At 33.4% G+C, this 15,915-nt stretch overlaps 1 protein-coding gene across 3 annotated transcripts in view; it reads left to right on the top strand.

Annotated features, from left to right (window-relative positions):
• Nucleotides 1-8,385, top strand: part of LOC110112646 (auxin response factor 12) — a 40,098-nt gene extending 31,713 nt beyond the window's left edge. For 2 of the 3 annotated variants that reach the window (XM_020844939.2, XM_028700748.1), the window contains 2 exons: nucleotides 610-722; nucleotides 8,054-8,385. In XM_020844939.2, coding sequence (XP_020700598.1) covers nucleotides 610-676 — 67 coding nt within the window. In that variant the 3' untranslated portion in view covers nucleotides 677-722; nucleotides 8,054-8,385. The remainder of the gene's footprint in view (nucleotides 1-609; nucleotides 723-8,053) is intronic. The other variant, XM_028700747.1, reaches the window with a different exon arrangement.
• Nucleotides 8,386-15,915: the final 7,530 nt, after the last annotated feature.

The following is a 15,915-nucleotide window of genomic DNA, read 5'->3' as shown; positions in this document are numbered from 1 at the left end:
AAGCATCGTGCAACTAATCCTAACTTTCATGCAAGAGAAAGCATATTCAAATTAAGTTTGTTTTTGTTCTTAGGTTCCACAGGATGAAATCTTGACATTGGAGAAGATGCATGTATAGAGAGTTGTTGAAAAATTGAGGTTGCTTGCAACCATAATTTTGCCATCATGTCCAACTGATTTTCCAAATTTATAAGTGGCTTAATATTGGATGAGTTTGTTGCTCTTAAATGATCCATTACTATGTGGGCCACTTGAACTCTTTTGGAAGCTCTTTGCTTTCATGGTTGCTCAAAACTTTTTCTATAAACGGGATCCTTTTTATTTGCATTAGCGGAGCTTATGTTGTTCGAGACATAGGAGGTTTAACCTCAAAATCAAATAAATATATCTTCATCTTTATGATTTTCTTTTCTACTAATTGCATAACACATATTGATAAAAATGTTTTTTAGATGTTTAGTATCACTTTTCCTAGTTGATTTGATTTTTTTTACCATATTTAGGTTATTGTTTGGCTTTTACTTCTTTTTTTTAGGTTTTGCTTAATAAATTATGTAATGTTGAGGTTATGGGACTTTATCTCATTTATGTTTGATTTGGTTAATGCAGGGCATTTGTGAACAGCGTATGGTATATTAAAATACTTTCACCTGAAGATGTTCAAAGAATGGGATAGCTGATAATCGTTTTTGCCCACTCCTCTCAATAATGGACTGCAAATGGTATGCCTTCAAAGCAAAATGCATTTGAGTTACCCAATTGTTATTATTTTTTTCAAAATCTACATTTTTAATATTATTTTGTAGGATTATTACTACAAAGTATTTATTTCCAGGTATCTTGATATATATATACTTAAAAGTTATATTTTTATTTTCCCTTTTGTTGTTTGTAACCATTATTTATAATGTAAATTTCAGTTATTGGTAATGTCATATAGAGAATTTTTTGATTAATTATTATTCCACCTGTGCATACATGAGAATTTTTAATTATGGCTAATTGTAAGGTGCTAAATGCTTAGTTTATAGTAGTGATTATTTGGGTTTTGAAAAGAGAAAGTTTATTATTATTTCTTAGAGTAGATAATGGGGTGAATGATGAAGAACTCGATTAAGATTGTACGGTTAGATCATCTTAAGTTTTTATGGATCTTGATTACATAGTTGGCAGAGGTAGTAGACTCAATTTAATTGAAGGATTCTTGCTGACATCCTTAAGTTTCATCATTCAAAGGGATTTTATAGACATGAAGTGGGTGTTTGTTTAAGGGGATAATTTTAAACTTACTTTAGCTAATAGAACTTTTTATACTCGATCAAGCGTATCTTATGATCCAAAAATCAAGAGAAAGATTCATGTGGAATTTTTAGGCTTTGACATTGATCTTGATCATAGTTGAATGGTGTTATTTTGATTGCAACCCATCTTGCCAAAGGGCTATGATGATAGCCATAATTTGGTAGTGCATTTTACAATAAAATCTCCTCTCTGAGGACACATGCTAGATTTTAATCGCATGAAATATTTTGAGTGTGATCATAGTTGTATGTTTGATAACTCTTTTGCTCTTTGTGAGTTTAGATTATTTTAAATTTGACACCTTCAATAAACTACTATAGATGGTGGATAGATGTTTTCTTTAAACTGGGCAATCAACTATTACTTTCTTGTTTTTAGATTTTGTAATAACTCTTTTTATTTGAATATTTTTTTAGGAGTTTGGGTCTAAAAAAGTTTGGGAAATTTACATACATACCACTTTATAACATCCTATTTATATATCTAACACCTAAAACTTTAATATTACATGCATACCACCCTATATTATTTTAATATCAAATATACCACTTATATTTCTTTCCTACCACTCATATATTTCATTTCTACTACTCATATTTGGTATGAAAATGAACTATGGGTGGTATGTATGTAATATTAAAATTTTAGGTGTTAAATATGTAAAAAGAATAGTATTAAGTGGTATGTATGTAAATCTCCCAAAAAGTTTCTATAGAATTTTGGTTGATGATAAGGTTTCCTCCTATTTAAGTTTTCTATCAATGCGGTCGAAATTGGGGAAAGACTATTTACATCATTGGTATTTTCAATTCGAAAACTTGATTATTACACCTATCATAGGAGTATTTGATATGATTGAAGCTTTATTGCATTGAACATTCTCGACAATTCTTGCATGGTTGTAGAGAATCTTGTTTTTAGTTTACATATGGTTTGGTTCATTTAAATATCATTTTCATTTCAACAATTATCAACTTTACTGTCGTACACAAAAAAATGGATATATGATTATACTTCTTGCTGCACTTTATAAATACGACATCAAGAGTTTGTAGAAAAATAATTTTTTTTTTTTGTTAAAGGCTTGGAAGGTTTAGGTAAATATAAATAATTTTTTTTTGAGATTCACGATTAAGTATAAGTTTTTGAATCCATAATGATATGCTAGTTTACTTGATTTAACTAAGAGCATGAATTTAAAACCATTCCTTTGATCGTGATTGCTTCAAATATATTTCCTTGTTGCATGGAGAATTGGACCTAAAGTTTGGGACTTGTGACCTTACCGTATAGGCAGGGTGCCTTGCTTGAGAGCCTACATACATATTGGTGAATTTAATTCTTTTAAAGAGCAAGTTTGTGAAGTTTCAACGTAGTTAAACGCTTCTCGGAGAAAGTTCTTAATTGAGTCTGTCTAGATTTCAATTCGCCCAATTTTGATTTTATGTTTAACATTTATAAATTTTATCAAAAACATGTGGATATGTTTATTTTTGATGGTGCTTTGACAAGTTTTGAGAACAAGCACGTTTTTTTAGAATAGTTGTATGCTTTATAGAATGCGGTATATTTGAGTTCATTTTATTTTTTAGTCTTATGCTACATTATTTGAATTTAAATTCAAGCATTTATTATGTTTGTTGGAGCGTATATGGATATTTTATTTTAACATGTCTTTTAGATGACGTGCAAATCTTTCTCTACATATTCTTTCGTTTGAATGATCCAAATTCAATTGTTCACATAAATGCTTTGCTGAGTTTAAATTTTATTGTGCGTTTAGAATGCATTTTGTTTACTTGCATTTAATTTGCATTTTTATTAAGTAGACTTCATGGAAAGTAGTTCTTTCATCTTTAAATAGAAGCTGTCAATTGGTAATCATTAGGTGTAGTTCATGATTTTAACAGTTCAGAGTACTAGTGTGTTTTTAACTTCAAGAAAATAGTTGCATTTGATCTTTTATAGAACTTGTGTGCCACAAGGTAGTGTGTTATTAACTTTCAAATATATTTGCTAACCAACCACAATTAAGGTTTGAGAACCCCAAAATTTCTCTCTAAATATTATTCTCCTACATCGCCACTACCTTCCCAAACTTAAATCATTTCAACTCAAAAATATCAATCCCGTCCCTAAAATAAAACTCTAAATCCTACCATACACTAGTTGTGACCTGTCCAAACAAACTCCCCATGAAAATATTGAAATAGCAAAGTTGCAAGATTTTGTTTATTTTTAAAATCTCGTCTATATAAAGTTTTGGATTATAATTGGCATTCTCCCCAACATCGAAAAGATGTAATTACAATTTAAAGACTTGATCATGAGAAAAAAAAATCTTTATTATGTTGTTGAAACTCTGAGGCATTCATGCGGAGGAAAATGAATGGCCGTTAGAAACGAACCTTCTTCTAAAAGGTTTGGAGTATATTGGATGGTTGGAATCAATGGATAGCTAAAGGTTCTAGGAAACATTAAAGATTATCGACTGGCACTATAGGTGGTGGTGTTAGGAGAATCCATGAGCTTTAGGAGCAAAATTTTGAATAACTAGAACTTGAAAACACCAGTGTAGTAAATTTGGAAGCACGTTGGCATTGTTTAAAATTGCGCAGTATGAGGCTTGCGTTGAAGATCACCTCAGCGTAATTCCAGTGAAAAATGCCTCGAGGGCTTATGCCTCGAGCTTTTTTTATGAGGTTTGTATCTTTTATTTTAGTTGAGGCGCACCTCATCTCATTGACGTGAGGCTTACACCTTAATCTAATTATATATATATATATATTTTTAACTTATTTAAATCCTAAAATAAAACTCCAAACAAATCATGCCTTCATGCACTCCCAAGCCATAATAGCTTCCTCTCGACTACCTTGACCTCCTACCCGCCACTTATACCACAGCCACCACCATCATAGCCGCCATCGAAGATCACTTCGAAGCTATACACCACCACTGTATCCTTTAAAAAAATTAGAGTATTACTCTCTTATTTATGTTGATAATAAATATTTATGAAAAAAAAATATTGAAATAATTGAAGAAGCAAACTAGGAGGCATTGGACTCATAGGATGAGGTAGGGGAGATATCAATTTGTTATAACGATGACTCAAATGAAACCTCCCTCAGAAATGAAAGTGTAAGTTATGATTTCTTGCAACTCTTTCAGCTTTCTATAAGAATTAAATGTGGATGAGTGAGAAATTGGGAAAAATGAAATTTGGAGTTGAACTTGATGTTATATGATGCTTTTGGCATTTTTTATATTTTATGTGATTTTACTCTTGTAATATTTAGATTTCAATTTTATTTTATGCAATTTATGATTTGTCACTTTACATTTTTGTGCAATTTTTTGTTTCATATATATGCTAATTTATTGCTTCATAATTCAATAGGAAGATAATATGTCATTTTTAGACATATTATTTGAGTATTATATTAAAAATCACTTTTTATTTTTATTTTCACTTTATGCAATATTTAGATTTTCAGGCTTACGCCTCATTTCACGAATGAAAAACATTTAAATATTCAATTGTGCAATTTTAAACCTTGTACGGTGGTGGAGAATTTAAACATACCAAGGCATACAATTTTGAAATAAATAAGGATGAAAATTAGGAACACAAGCATACAATTTTGAAAAAATAAGGATGAAAATTTAGGAACACAAGCGTAGTTCACTAGATACTTAAAGTAGTAAGAGCTTTAAAAATCTTGGCAATATCTAGAATTTAGAATGCTATAAATGATGAGGATTTAGGTGTATTTGTAGATTTGAAGAGTAGATTGTTGTTTTAATTTATTATCATATCAAAATATTCTTTATTCTTATCAATAAAGAGCATACTCGATAATGACCTTTCTTGATAGGGAAGTACGTTATCCTACTTGTAGGTTGTCATGATTAACCTAGTGAGGTTGGAGAGCTAATGTGATAGGAAGTGGATGCAAAACTTGTGAAATTCTTTTGTTGAATTTATAATTTCAGTAAAACAGAAATTGGTAACAAATAATCGAAGAAGAATAACACTCACAAATACTTTTTGTTGGATTATATATGAAAGAAAAGACGAGATACAGTTGGATCTTCAATTGAAGAGGAATATATGGTTCTCGCAAATCTCTAGACTCCGCTAGAGCCCAAACCACCCTAATACAGTACAATTTCAGCAAATAAGACCTCCCCTAACCCTAGGAAAATCTCCTACTTAATGCAAACAATAAACAACAAATACCCAAACAGACTTCTCTCAATTTCCTCCTAAATCTGCCCTATTTCCTTAATTATTTTCCCTCCAAATCTGTCATCTTCAATTAGGTAACTTCATTTAATTAATCCTCTCCAAATCAGTCCTTAAATCTGTCTCCTTAAATTAGAAAATATTTCCTAATTAATCCCTTCTAAATCAGCCTCCAAATATGCTATCTTCAATTACAAAACATCACCTAATTAATTCCCTTTGATTAGTAACATTTCTAAACAACTCTCTTATAGTGGTGCATCGACGACATAATCATGGAAGTTTCTAAACAATGAACATAATACACCTTTTCAAAACTGCATGCTAAGAGCAAATTAGAGAAACTTGATGCTACGAAATAACTATAATTTTATTGTTCTTGATTTCATGAACAATTTAAACAAAATAATTTTGGTAAGGTTTAGGGATAAAATTTAGGGTTGATGGAAAGCTACTTAAGATATTCTGCCGTTTTTTCTTAAAGTTTTTGCCTCGTTGAGTACAATCTAATGTCGTAGTTTGCTCATAAATTGGGGGCCTTATACAGGCCATTTGAACTCCCGTAGATTTAGATCACATTAAGCCAATTATGTGAAGTAGGATGGATTTTGGACTGTTCCGACTTCTACCATTGTGTTTCTTGAATCGAGAAGGGCGAATGGGCTAGTGTGGGGTCAGGAGGGGAAGTGACATCATCAAGCTACTTTTCTATGCATATGCTTGATTGGTCTTATGGTCGATTATGTGAAAGAAAGGCATGGTTCATTGAGTGATACTTCTAAAGAAAAAGTCTAGGACCGTGTGTTTTAGTTTCTTATTTCCTATGATAATTATTAATATGTAATATTATATTCTTGGTGTGTAAACGAGCTAAAGCTTGAGTGAGCTCATATTTAGTTTATGCTTGGCTCATTTTTTTTTATGCTTGTTCGAAATTGACTTGTGTTAGAAAATGCTTATGAATAACATTGTTCGTGTTTGATTCATTTTAATTTTATGCAGCTTTTAATTCATAATTAACTTTAATTAACTTAAAAAATTAAATTTCAAAATTTTTGTGCAAATAATATATATATATATATATATATATATATATTTAAACTAAAAAGGTTGGAGTAGCTCAAATGGCAGATAAGATTAGTGAGAGTCACCATAGATGTTTTGGTCGCATAAAGCGTCGAGCATTCCGATGACCTGGTTAGGAGAGTAGATGTTTTAGATCTAGCATATGTTAGAAAAGATAGAGGTCGACCTTAAATGACTTGGTTAGAAAGTATTAGAAATGGTCTTTGCTTATAGATTTAAATGAGAATTTGATTCTTAATAGGACATAATAGAGAAAAAAGATTCATGTAGCCGTCCAAACAGTAGGATAAATACTTGATGTTGTTGTTGTACAATGTCAGTTTATCTTAGAAATTTATAAAACACAATCAACTCAATTGAAAGAGACAAATGCATTACAAAATTTATGTACTTTTGGCCAAAAGAAAAAAGTACATTCAACAGTGTTCTTCAGTCTATATGTTCCTCTTCATGCATTCCTAAATTACACCCAACTTGTTACATATTAATGAGATAACAGGTTTAAACGTTAGCTGTCAAACTAACTTATGCAGCATTAATTGTGGCAGTCGTTGGATTAAATCCAACAGCCACGCGTTGTTATGTTGTCTCAGATCAGAGAAATAAGATAAAAAAGAAACGCATTTTTTATATTATTAAATAATTATTTTGTGTCTATACGAGCTGAGCTCGATTAAATAGAGCCTTTGTTTGTGTTTGGCTCCTTTAAAATTTGAGCTCAAAATATTTAGAAGTTCAACACGAGTTATTCATGAACAACAAACTTTCTTGAACAAGCCCTTACAATATTCTGTTGTCATGTCTGTGTCATGCCATCTACTTACCTAGTGTTGGTATTTGTGCTTCATAATTCTGATATATTCTATGAATTACATAGACTCTTTTACACCTCGACCATAATTTTTTTAGGCTAGTTGGTATTTCTTGCCATGCATTCAGAAGACATTTTTAAGGCAAGCCATTACATAAACATAAATGGTCATGTCCAATGCATGAAATTCCATGCCTCTAGACCATTGTGTTAATGTGCAGCCTAATTCAATACCACTACACCATTGGTGTTAATGTGCCTTATTCTCGCATAAAACAGGGTGTTTTCATGATTTCTTGTCTACGAGCGGTCAATTACATAATCATCAAATCAATCATATATTTTCAAATCATGTTTTCACTCTCAGGAATCCCAATAACATGTGATGAGTCTAGGCTCCTTTCTTTGCCTTCTTTGACTTTGTTTGGTAACTTCAAATTTTTGTACTAAAAAGTTGCTTTAAGAAACAGTTAGGAAGTCGTCCCAAACGAAGCCTAAATTACGTAATAATAGTATATCCATTTCAATTTTGTCTTAACAGCTTATGCAATTTATTAGCATTTATTTTTACTAATCTATTTTATTTTGCCTCTTTTTTCCAGATGTTGAGCATATGTTTTGTTAAGGGGATTCCAACTGAACCAACTTGGATGTTTAGGTAAGAGATGTGAATAAGGCTTGCACTTAGCTGTTAGCATCTGTTCTGATTGTTGTAACGCAGCATAAGGCTGTAGTAGCTCTTTCCCTGCTTATCTTGAAGACTTTATTAGTCAAATCCAGTATATTTTATTTATGTGGCTTGTGCTTTGGTCTATAGACCGATGACTTCTTTGCTCCTCGTGTTTGAACTGTTTGTATCTGGACTTAGTAATTTTCATCTACTGCTCTTGTTTTCGGGACTCAAATCTCAGTTTAGTCTTGAATTTCTTCTAAATTTGATTGATTTCCTTTACTTTTATGTTGATTGAGCAATATTAAAAGTTCGGACATTATAGATGTAGATATTAAATTTTGTGATTCCTCTACGCAATAAACTGGACCTTATCTACTTTTAAGATTTGGCTTCAGTTGTGTGGGCAGTAAATTTGTGTTGCACAATACATGGGCGATATTGTGAATGACTTGTATGTTTTATGCATATTTTGTGTGCTTTTGTTCTGTTTTTTTTTTAAATTAAAATAATTTTAAGGAAAATTCTTTATGATTTGACATATGGAAAATAGAATTTTTTTTTAAACTGACTAGATATGTTTAATATTGTAGTATTATTTTAGCAAAAGACTTGTTTTATTATTAATATGTTCATTTTATTTTAAGAAGTAAATTAATAATATCAGAATTTTTTTTTTGGTAAATTGCCAATAGCATTAATAAGAAAAAAAAAAGAACAACCAACTAAGTGATAGTTTACCTATCACTTTCCTCCTTTAACAAAGAAAAGAAAGTAGGAGGAACCTTATTAACTTCTAACATGTCCCAAAAGAAGTCACCTTCTAAGGCATGGTTAGCACATGAATGAGCTAAATTATTGCATCCTCTATTAACAAAATGGAATAGAATTACCTCAAACTCCTTTAGAAAATCCAATTCTTCTCCTTTAAAAGTATCCACCTCTCGGCTATGAAGACCAGTCGATTTTTGTAAGTAATGAAATTGTAGTTGTATCCTTCCACAATTAAGCCTTTAGCATTGAGCATCCAGTTTTGTATAACCCTCTTCAAAGAATGAACAACAAAAAGCTCTAGAAATCCAACATCCCAGTGCATTACCGAGAAACCAAATGCAAGAAGCATCCTTCCTATATGGTCTCTAAAGATACCTCCAATGCCAACCTTATTAGAGAGAAGTGCAGCATCTATGTTCACCTTAATCCATTCGGGTGGAGGGGGATGCCAAGTTGAAGAAATCATCTTATTTTGTTGTTTAGCATCCTAGTGGTCTGAAAGAATCAAACAAGATGAACTAGATGCCTGGATAATGGCATTAGTCACAATGATACCAATTCCAAGTTCTTTGCCTTCATGAATCAACAAGTTCCTACTCTTCCAAGAATTGAATAGCAAAGCACAATAAAAATTGGCCATAGCAGGGTTCTTCTCACCTTGTTTCCTCAAGAAACTCAAACATTCTTCTAGGTTGTTCAACTCAGGAATAAAGAAACCCTACCTTTCAACCTTCTTTATAATTTGCTTTAAAATCAAGCACTTCACCGCTACATGTTCTCCGTTTTCTATCATATTACAACCTCTAGGACAAAGGTTCATATCAGCCAACCTTCTATGCACTAAGAAATCCATTGTGGGGATTACATTCTTTAATAACTTCCACCAGAAAAAAGAAACTCTAGGATTAAGTTTAGTTTTCCTGATACAATTCCAGTCTTGGATCCACCATGGTTCAAATTCTTCATTCACAGCTCTATTAAATTTGACCATCCCTGAAATTGTTTTCCTAGAATGCATTTTCAACAACTCCAAATTGTCTCCTTGACTATCCGATCCTATTCTTATATTACAAATAACTTTCACCATTTCTTCTCCAAAAAATTCCTGAAGTTTCTCTGGCACCCAAGCACCTCCCGATATGAAGCATGAAAGATTTATTAAAAGATCAATTTCGATTGACATGAACGTAGGCCAGCTATCCAATCTTCTATCAAGGATCCATATATCCTCCATAATGTTAACAGAAACACCATCTTTAATGCTCCATCTTACAATTTGTTTTAAAGCTTTGGCACCACTTATTAACAATTTATAAGCTGAAGAAGAGTTCGATTTGACCCCTTCCTCCCATACATTCCTTCCATATTTAGCAGACATTGATTTACTAAAAATTGAATTTGGTTTCTTAAGGAAATTCCAAGCCAATTTGGCTCTAAGGGGTTCTATTGAAGCAACAACATATTGAATACCGAGACCACCTTGTTCTTTCGATTTACATAACTCCCTCCATGATACAAAATGTAATCCACTATCTCCATTGCTTTTATTCCAAATGAAATCCCAGCTCATTCTATCAATTTTCTTTAACACAGATAACGGTACCAGGGACATAGCAGTGTAGAAAACCAGGATGGATTGTAATGCAGAATTGATAAGGGTAATCCTGCCAGCTGCAGAGATGAACTTCTTTCCCCAAATGTCTAATTTAAAAGCTGCCTTTTCAAGAATGCCGGAGAAGTCTGATGCCATACGCCTTCTTAAGGTAATTTTTTTGCCCAAATAGTTGAGTTCATTGGTCTCCCCCCTGAACCCCAATAGTTTCGAAAATATCTTTCTCCTCCTTTCCATATTCTTACTATAAACAATAGAAGATTTTTTGATACATTTACTTGTTGACCTGTCTAATTGCAATAGCTCTTTGTGATTCTGATAATTTTCTTAACTCTACTTTAGCATTAGAAAAGATCAAGATATCATCTGCAAACAATAAATATGAGATCCTTGGAACCAAAGGTGCAATTTTCAAGCCCAAAAGATCACCATTGGCTAAAAAAGCATTAGTGAATAACTGAGAGCAAAGTATGAATAAGTGAGGAGAGAGAGGGCATCCCTGCCTAAAGTCGCTTCTCCCTTGAATTCTTTCCAGTTCCACTCCGTTGATATGAATCATAAAAACTGGATCAGTAACACAATCCATAATGAGCTTAGAGAATTTCCTTGGAAAACCAAAATAATCCAAAACTTGTCTAAGGGTATCCCAAGCCATACTATCGTATGCTTGTTCCAGATCAAGTTTGATTGCCACCAATCCCCTTTTAGACTTGGAGAATCTAAACTTATGAAAAGTCTCTTGAGCAAGAAGCACATGCTCAGATAAGGCCCTCCCCTCAATGAAAGCTACTTGCTCTTCAGAAACAAGACCATGAATAACTTTCTTCAATCTGTTTAAAAGAACTTTGGCCACAATTTTGTAGATAGACATACAAAGGTTTATAGGCCTAAAGTTTGAGGGAGAAAGAGGATTACTTACTTTGGGTAATAGTACCACTAGAGTCTCCTTCCATCTAGCAGACATTTTCCCTGAAGTGAAATAGAATTGAATGGCTTTCCACACATCCATCCCAATAATCTTCCAATAAGATTTAAGAAAGGAATATGTAATTCCATCCAAACCCGGAGAAATGTTATTGCCAAGTTCTTCAATTACTTTCTCCACTTCTTCCAAAGTAAAAACAGATTCCAGCATTTTGCAGTCTTCAGCTTTCAGGACATTCATATTCAACGGCCAATTATTTAAATCACAATCTCTATACTTCCATTTTTTACAAAAAAAATTGATAGAAACTCCTTATACAAGCTGGGTCTTCAGTTAACTCCCCATTCTCATTTCTCAATTGCTTAATAGAGTTTCCATTCCTTCTTCCATTAGCAAATGCATGAAAGAATGAAGAGTTTACATCCCCTTCCTTCATCCACTTGGCTTTTGGTCTTTGCTTCCACCATGTACTCAATCTAGCAAGAGTGCAATTGAATTCCTTGACTTTGGATCTAAGAAGTAAAGCTTTGCTGTCCGAAAACAACAATTCAAAGGCTTCCTCCTGCTGCAATTCTTCAATCTCCTTCCTCAAAGTCTCCTTTAAGTCTTTCAATTTTTGATGTTTAGCTTTACTCCAAAAAAATAAAGCTTTAAGAACTCTAGACATCTTCTTATTAACAGCTTCCATATCATCTCCTCTCACTAGTTTAGCCCAAGACTTCTTGACCACTGAAGTAGCCGCTGAATAAGACAGCCAAACATCCTCAAACTTCTGAAATCTGGATTTTTGAAATTGTTGATGAAACAACTTCAACACAATGGGACAATGGTCGGAAGCAATTCTTTCCAGATGCCTAATTGATGGAAGATTGATCAATTCCAAAGCTTTAGAATTCAGCAAACATCTGTCCAGTCTTTCTAGAATTCGTGCACTACAACTCTTGTTATTACACCAAGTAAATTTAGCACCAATAATACCCACATCATGTAGATCATTATTGTTCATAAAAGCCTTCATTTCCAAAGCCCCATGAGAGAAAGAAAATTTCTTGCCACCTTTCTTCTCGTCTTGAGAAAGTATGCAATTGAAGTCGCCTCCAATCACAGTAGGGGTATCCTGTTCAACAATACCATCCATAGACCTTCATAGTTCTCTCTGCCTTGATATTCCCTGCTACCATAAATAGTAGCTATCATCCACTTGCTTTTATTGAAGATTTATAATTCTCCCAGCACACATTGGTCCAAAGACTTAATCAAAGAAAATGAAGCCACATTTGTATTCCAGATCACCATGATTCCACCAGAGTTCCTCCTAAAGGGCTGCAGGAAAAAATTCTAGTCTTCACCCATGATTTTAACAAAATCATCCTTGGTGAGAGAAGCAATCTTTATTTCAATGATACCCACAAAAAGCACATCCCATTTTTTAATATACTCCTTCAAATAAAGGGAGGCCTCTCTCTAGTTGGCCCCCCTACAATTCCAAAAACTAATGGAATTCAGTTGGAAATAAATGGGGGTAAGCCCCCACCCGTTCTTCTGTTCAAATTAATTCTGCTTTGCATGGAAGATAAATTCAGCGGGCCCAAATGCCTCAGTTCCTTAGAGAGTTTAACTTTTTGTAAAGAACTTTTCTCAACACTTTGAGTACCAATTTCTTCAGCCAAAATAGTAGTTTCCTTCACAGTTTCTTTCTGGGAAGTTGCCACAATGCTGTTTTATGACAATCCTCCATATTTTCCATCACTTCCCCTTCTTCCAATTCCTCTTCTAAGGACACAACTTGAATATCCACACCAATTTCTTCTTCACATACAGATTTTAGTAACTCAAATTTGTTACCTGGCAACATAACAGCTTCTTTGGACGAATCAATCTCCAAATTTCCATCAGAATCTCTATGATCTACCAAGCTTTTGGCTTGTAAATTAAGAACCTTTTCAGCTTCAAAAAAATTCAGCGCAGCTTCAGTAGAACCACGAATTTCAACCTGACTCTTTAAGCCTTCTAGCTTGCTTGTTAATATTCCATCTGCTTTATTTACATTATTCTTCATTTCAGCATTTACAATAGAATCATCCTTCAACTCGATACTCTGCCAATCAGTTTCCACATGATTTTCCATATCCTCCAGTTGATGGTTAGCAGCCAAAGAATCTAATTTCTTCTCTTTATTGACATAAATCTTGGTTGAATCCGCTACAGCTTTCTCTCCAAGTGCTCCAACTATTTTCTTCCATTGTTTTCTGACAGCTTCTGGATCACCTGTTAGCTTCCCTAATCTTCTATTGTTCCTCTTTTTAACCATGATCCATGGTCCATAAGAGGATTCAGCTTCCCTGCTAACAGTTTTACTGCTTCAATAATCGGAACTGGATTTCCATAGTCAGCAATCTTCTCCAGAGTAACAATCTTCTTATTTTTGCACTCTGATTTCACATGCCCATTCAATCCACATTCATAACAGAATGTAGAGATTTTCTCATATTCAAAATTCTGAAAGAACCTTCCTGAAATACTTTCCACCCAAACACCTAGGGGAAGTTGTTGATCCAACTTGGCCCTAACACAAATTCTGGCAAATTCTCTCTTCCCCCATTGAAACATATTACCATCCAACATAATGGGTTTGCCTACTGAAGAAGAAATCCTCGCCACATTAACTTCATCCCAGCATTGAAGGGGCAAATTAGGCATCCTAATCCAAATAGGCGAGGTAAGACCCTTCAAGGATAGGGTAGAAAATTCCATAGACCATTTCTCCATACCCACTATATGGCCATTAACATACCAAGGACCTCCAGATAGTACCCCTTCCATCATTTCTGATGAATCAAAGGAACACAAAAACCAACCCTTGCCAAGGGTTGTAAAATGAAGTTCCCGAATGGTTTCCATTGCCTTCTCACTTTCCAGGAAACAACATGAGCAGGTAATTCCTTACCAAAAACTTTAATTACCAAGGATTTTCTGAGCCTATTAGCATTCAACCTTTCAGCACCTTTATTCATCTTCACTGTTTTACCATCTTCAGCAAAAACCATATCCTCTTCCTTAAAATCCAACATGATATACGGCTTCTTCTTTTACGGGTTAACTTATGCAGCAGTTATACCCTTAACAGGCATTTCTACATTCAGATTGTTCACATTAACAAATTCATTTGCAGTCACGTTATCCTCAAAATGAAGATTTATGTTAACATTGATATCAAAATTCGCATTTATCTCATGGACAGGTCCTGAGATTGCATTTGAATATCCGAACCTGTTAACATAAATTTTCATCTCAGACGACGACGCCGCTGGATCAAACAATAAATTCTCCGAAGAATTTCTGGATACCCGTGGTGTTTTCATGTCATTCTTAAATGCAACTGCCTTTCCTTTGCCCTCAACATACAAAACCTTTTTTTGGACATCACCGCAATTGTCCTTGATCACCAAAGGACCATTAGAAGCTCTACATCCAGAAACCGCAAGCGATCCTACAGAGCCTACCTTCAATCGACCGTCTCCAGCCAAATCTTGATTAGAACCACCTGTACCCACATTCACTCCTGACGCCGCAGCCAAAGATGGCCGTTGGCCATCCACCACCATTCCCCCAGTCCACTCCTAATCGGACGGAAAGAAAACTTGGAATCAAAATTCAAAATTTTGAATTTTCTCTCACAAGAAAAAATGGGTGTTTCTCTCACTAGAAAATATAAGCAAAATATAATTATTAAAATGAAAATGCTTTTTAATTATTTGAACGTTTTGTGGCTCTTAAATTGAATATGTATTTTTTGATTTAATTGCCCGAGTTCTTACAATAATATTTTTTTTTCTTTTTTCAATAAAGGTGGATGAGATATTTTGCTAAACTTTTTAATGAAGAATGTGAAAATATGAATGACTTTAGTGATTTTAGCACCCTAAATGTAAATAAATATTTTTGTTTTTATCGACGTATTAGTAAAACTGAAGTTAAAGAGGCTTTAAAGAAAATGAAGTGCGGAAAAGCTATTAGACATGATGATATTCCAATAGAGATGTGGAAATGCTTAGGAGATGAAGGAATGTCATGGCTTACTAAACTTTTTAATACTATTTTGAAGACTAAAAAGATGCCAGATGAGTGGAGAATGAGTGTGTTAATTCATATTTTTAAGAATAAAGGTGATGCACAAGATTGTGCGAATTATAGATGTATTAAGTTAATGTGTCATACTTTAAAACTATGGGAGCAAGTTATGGAGCATAGGTTGCGGCGTGATACTAATGTTTCTCAAAATCAATTTGGATTCATGTCGGGTAGATCGACTATGGAAGCCATACATTTATTAAGAGGTTTGATGGAGAAATATAGAGAAAATAAGGAGGATCTACATATGATATTTATTGATTTAGAAAAAGCATATGATAAAGTTCCAAGAGAAGTGTTATGGAGAGTTCTTGAAAAGAAAGGAGTCAATAATGCTTATACTCAAATCATT

Source organism: Dendrobium catenatum, unplaced genomic scaffold, assembly GCF_001605985.2.
Source record: "Dendrobium catenatum unplaced genomic scaffold, ASM160598v2 fragScaff_scaffold_1586, whole genome shotgun sequence".
Lineage (NCBI taxonomy): Eukaryota > Viridiplantae > Streptophyta > Magnoliopsida > Asparagales > Orchidaceae > Dendrobium > Dendrobium catenatum.
The sequence above is the reverse complement of the archived record's forward strand: the minus strand, read 5'-3'. Positions and strand labels throughout refer to the sequence as shown.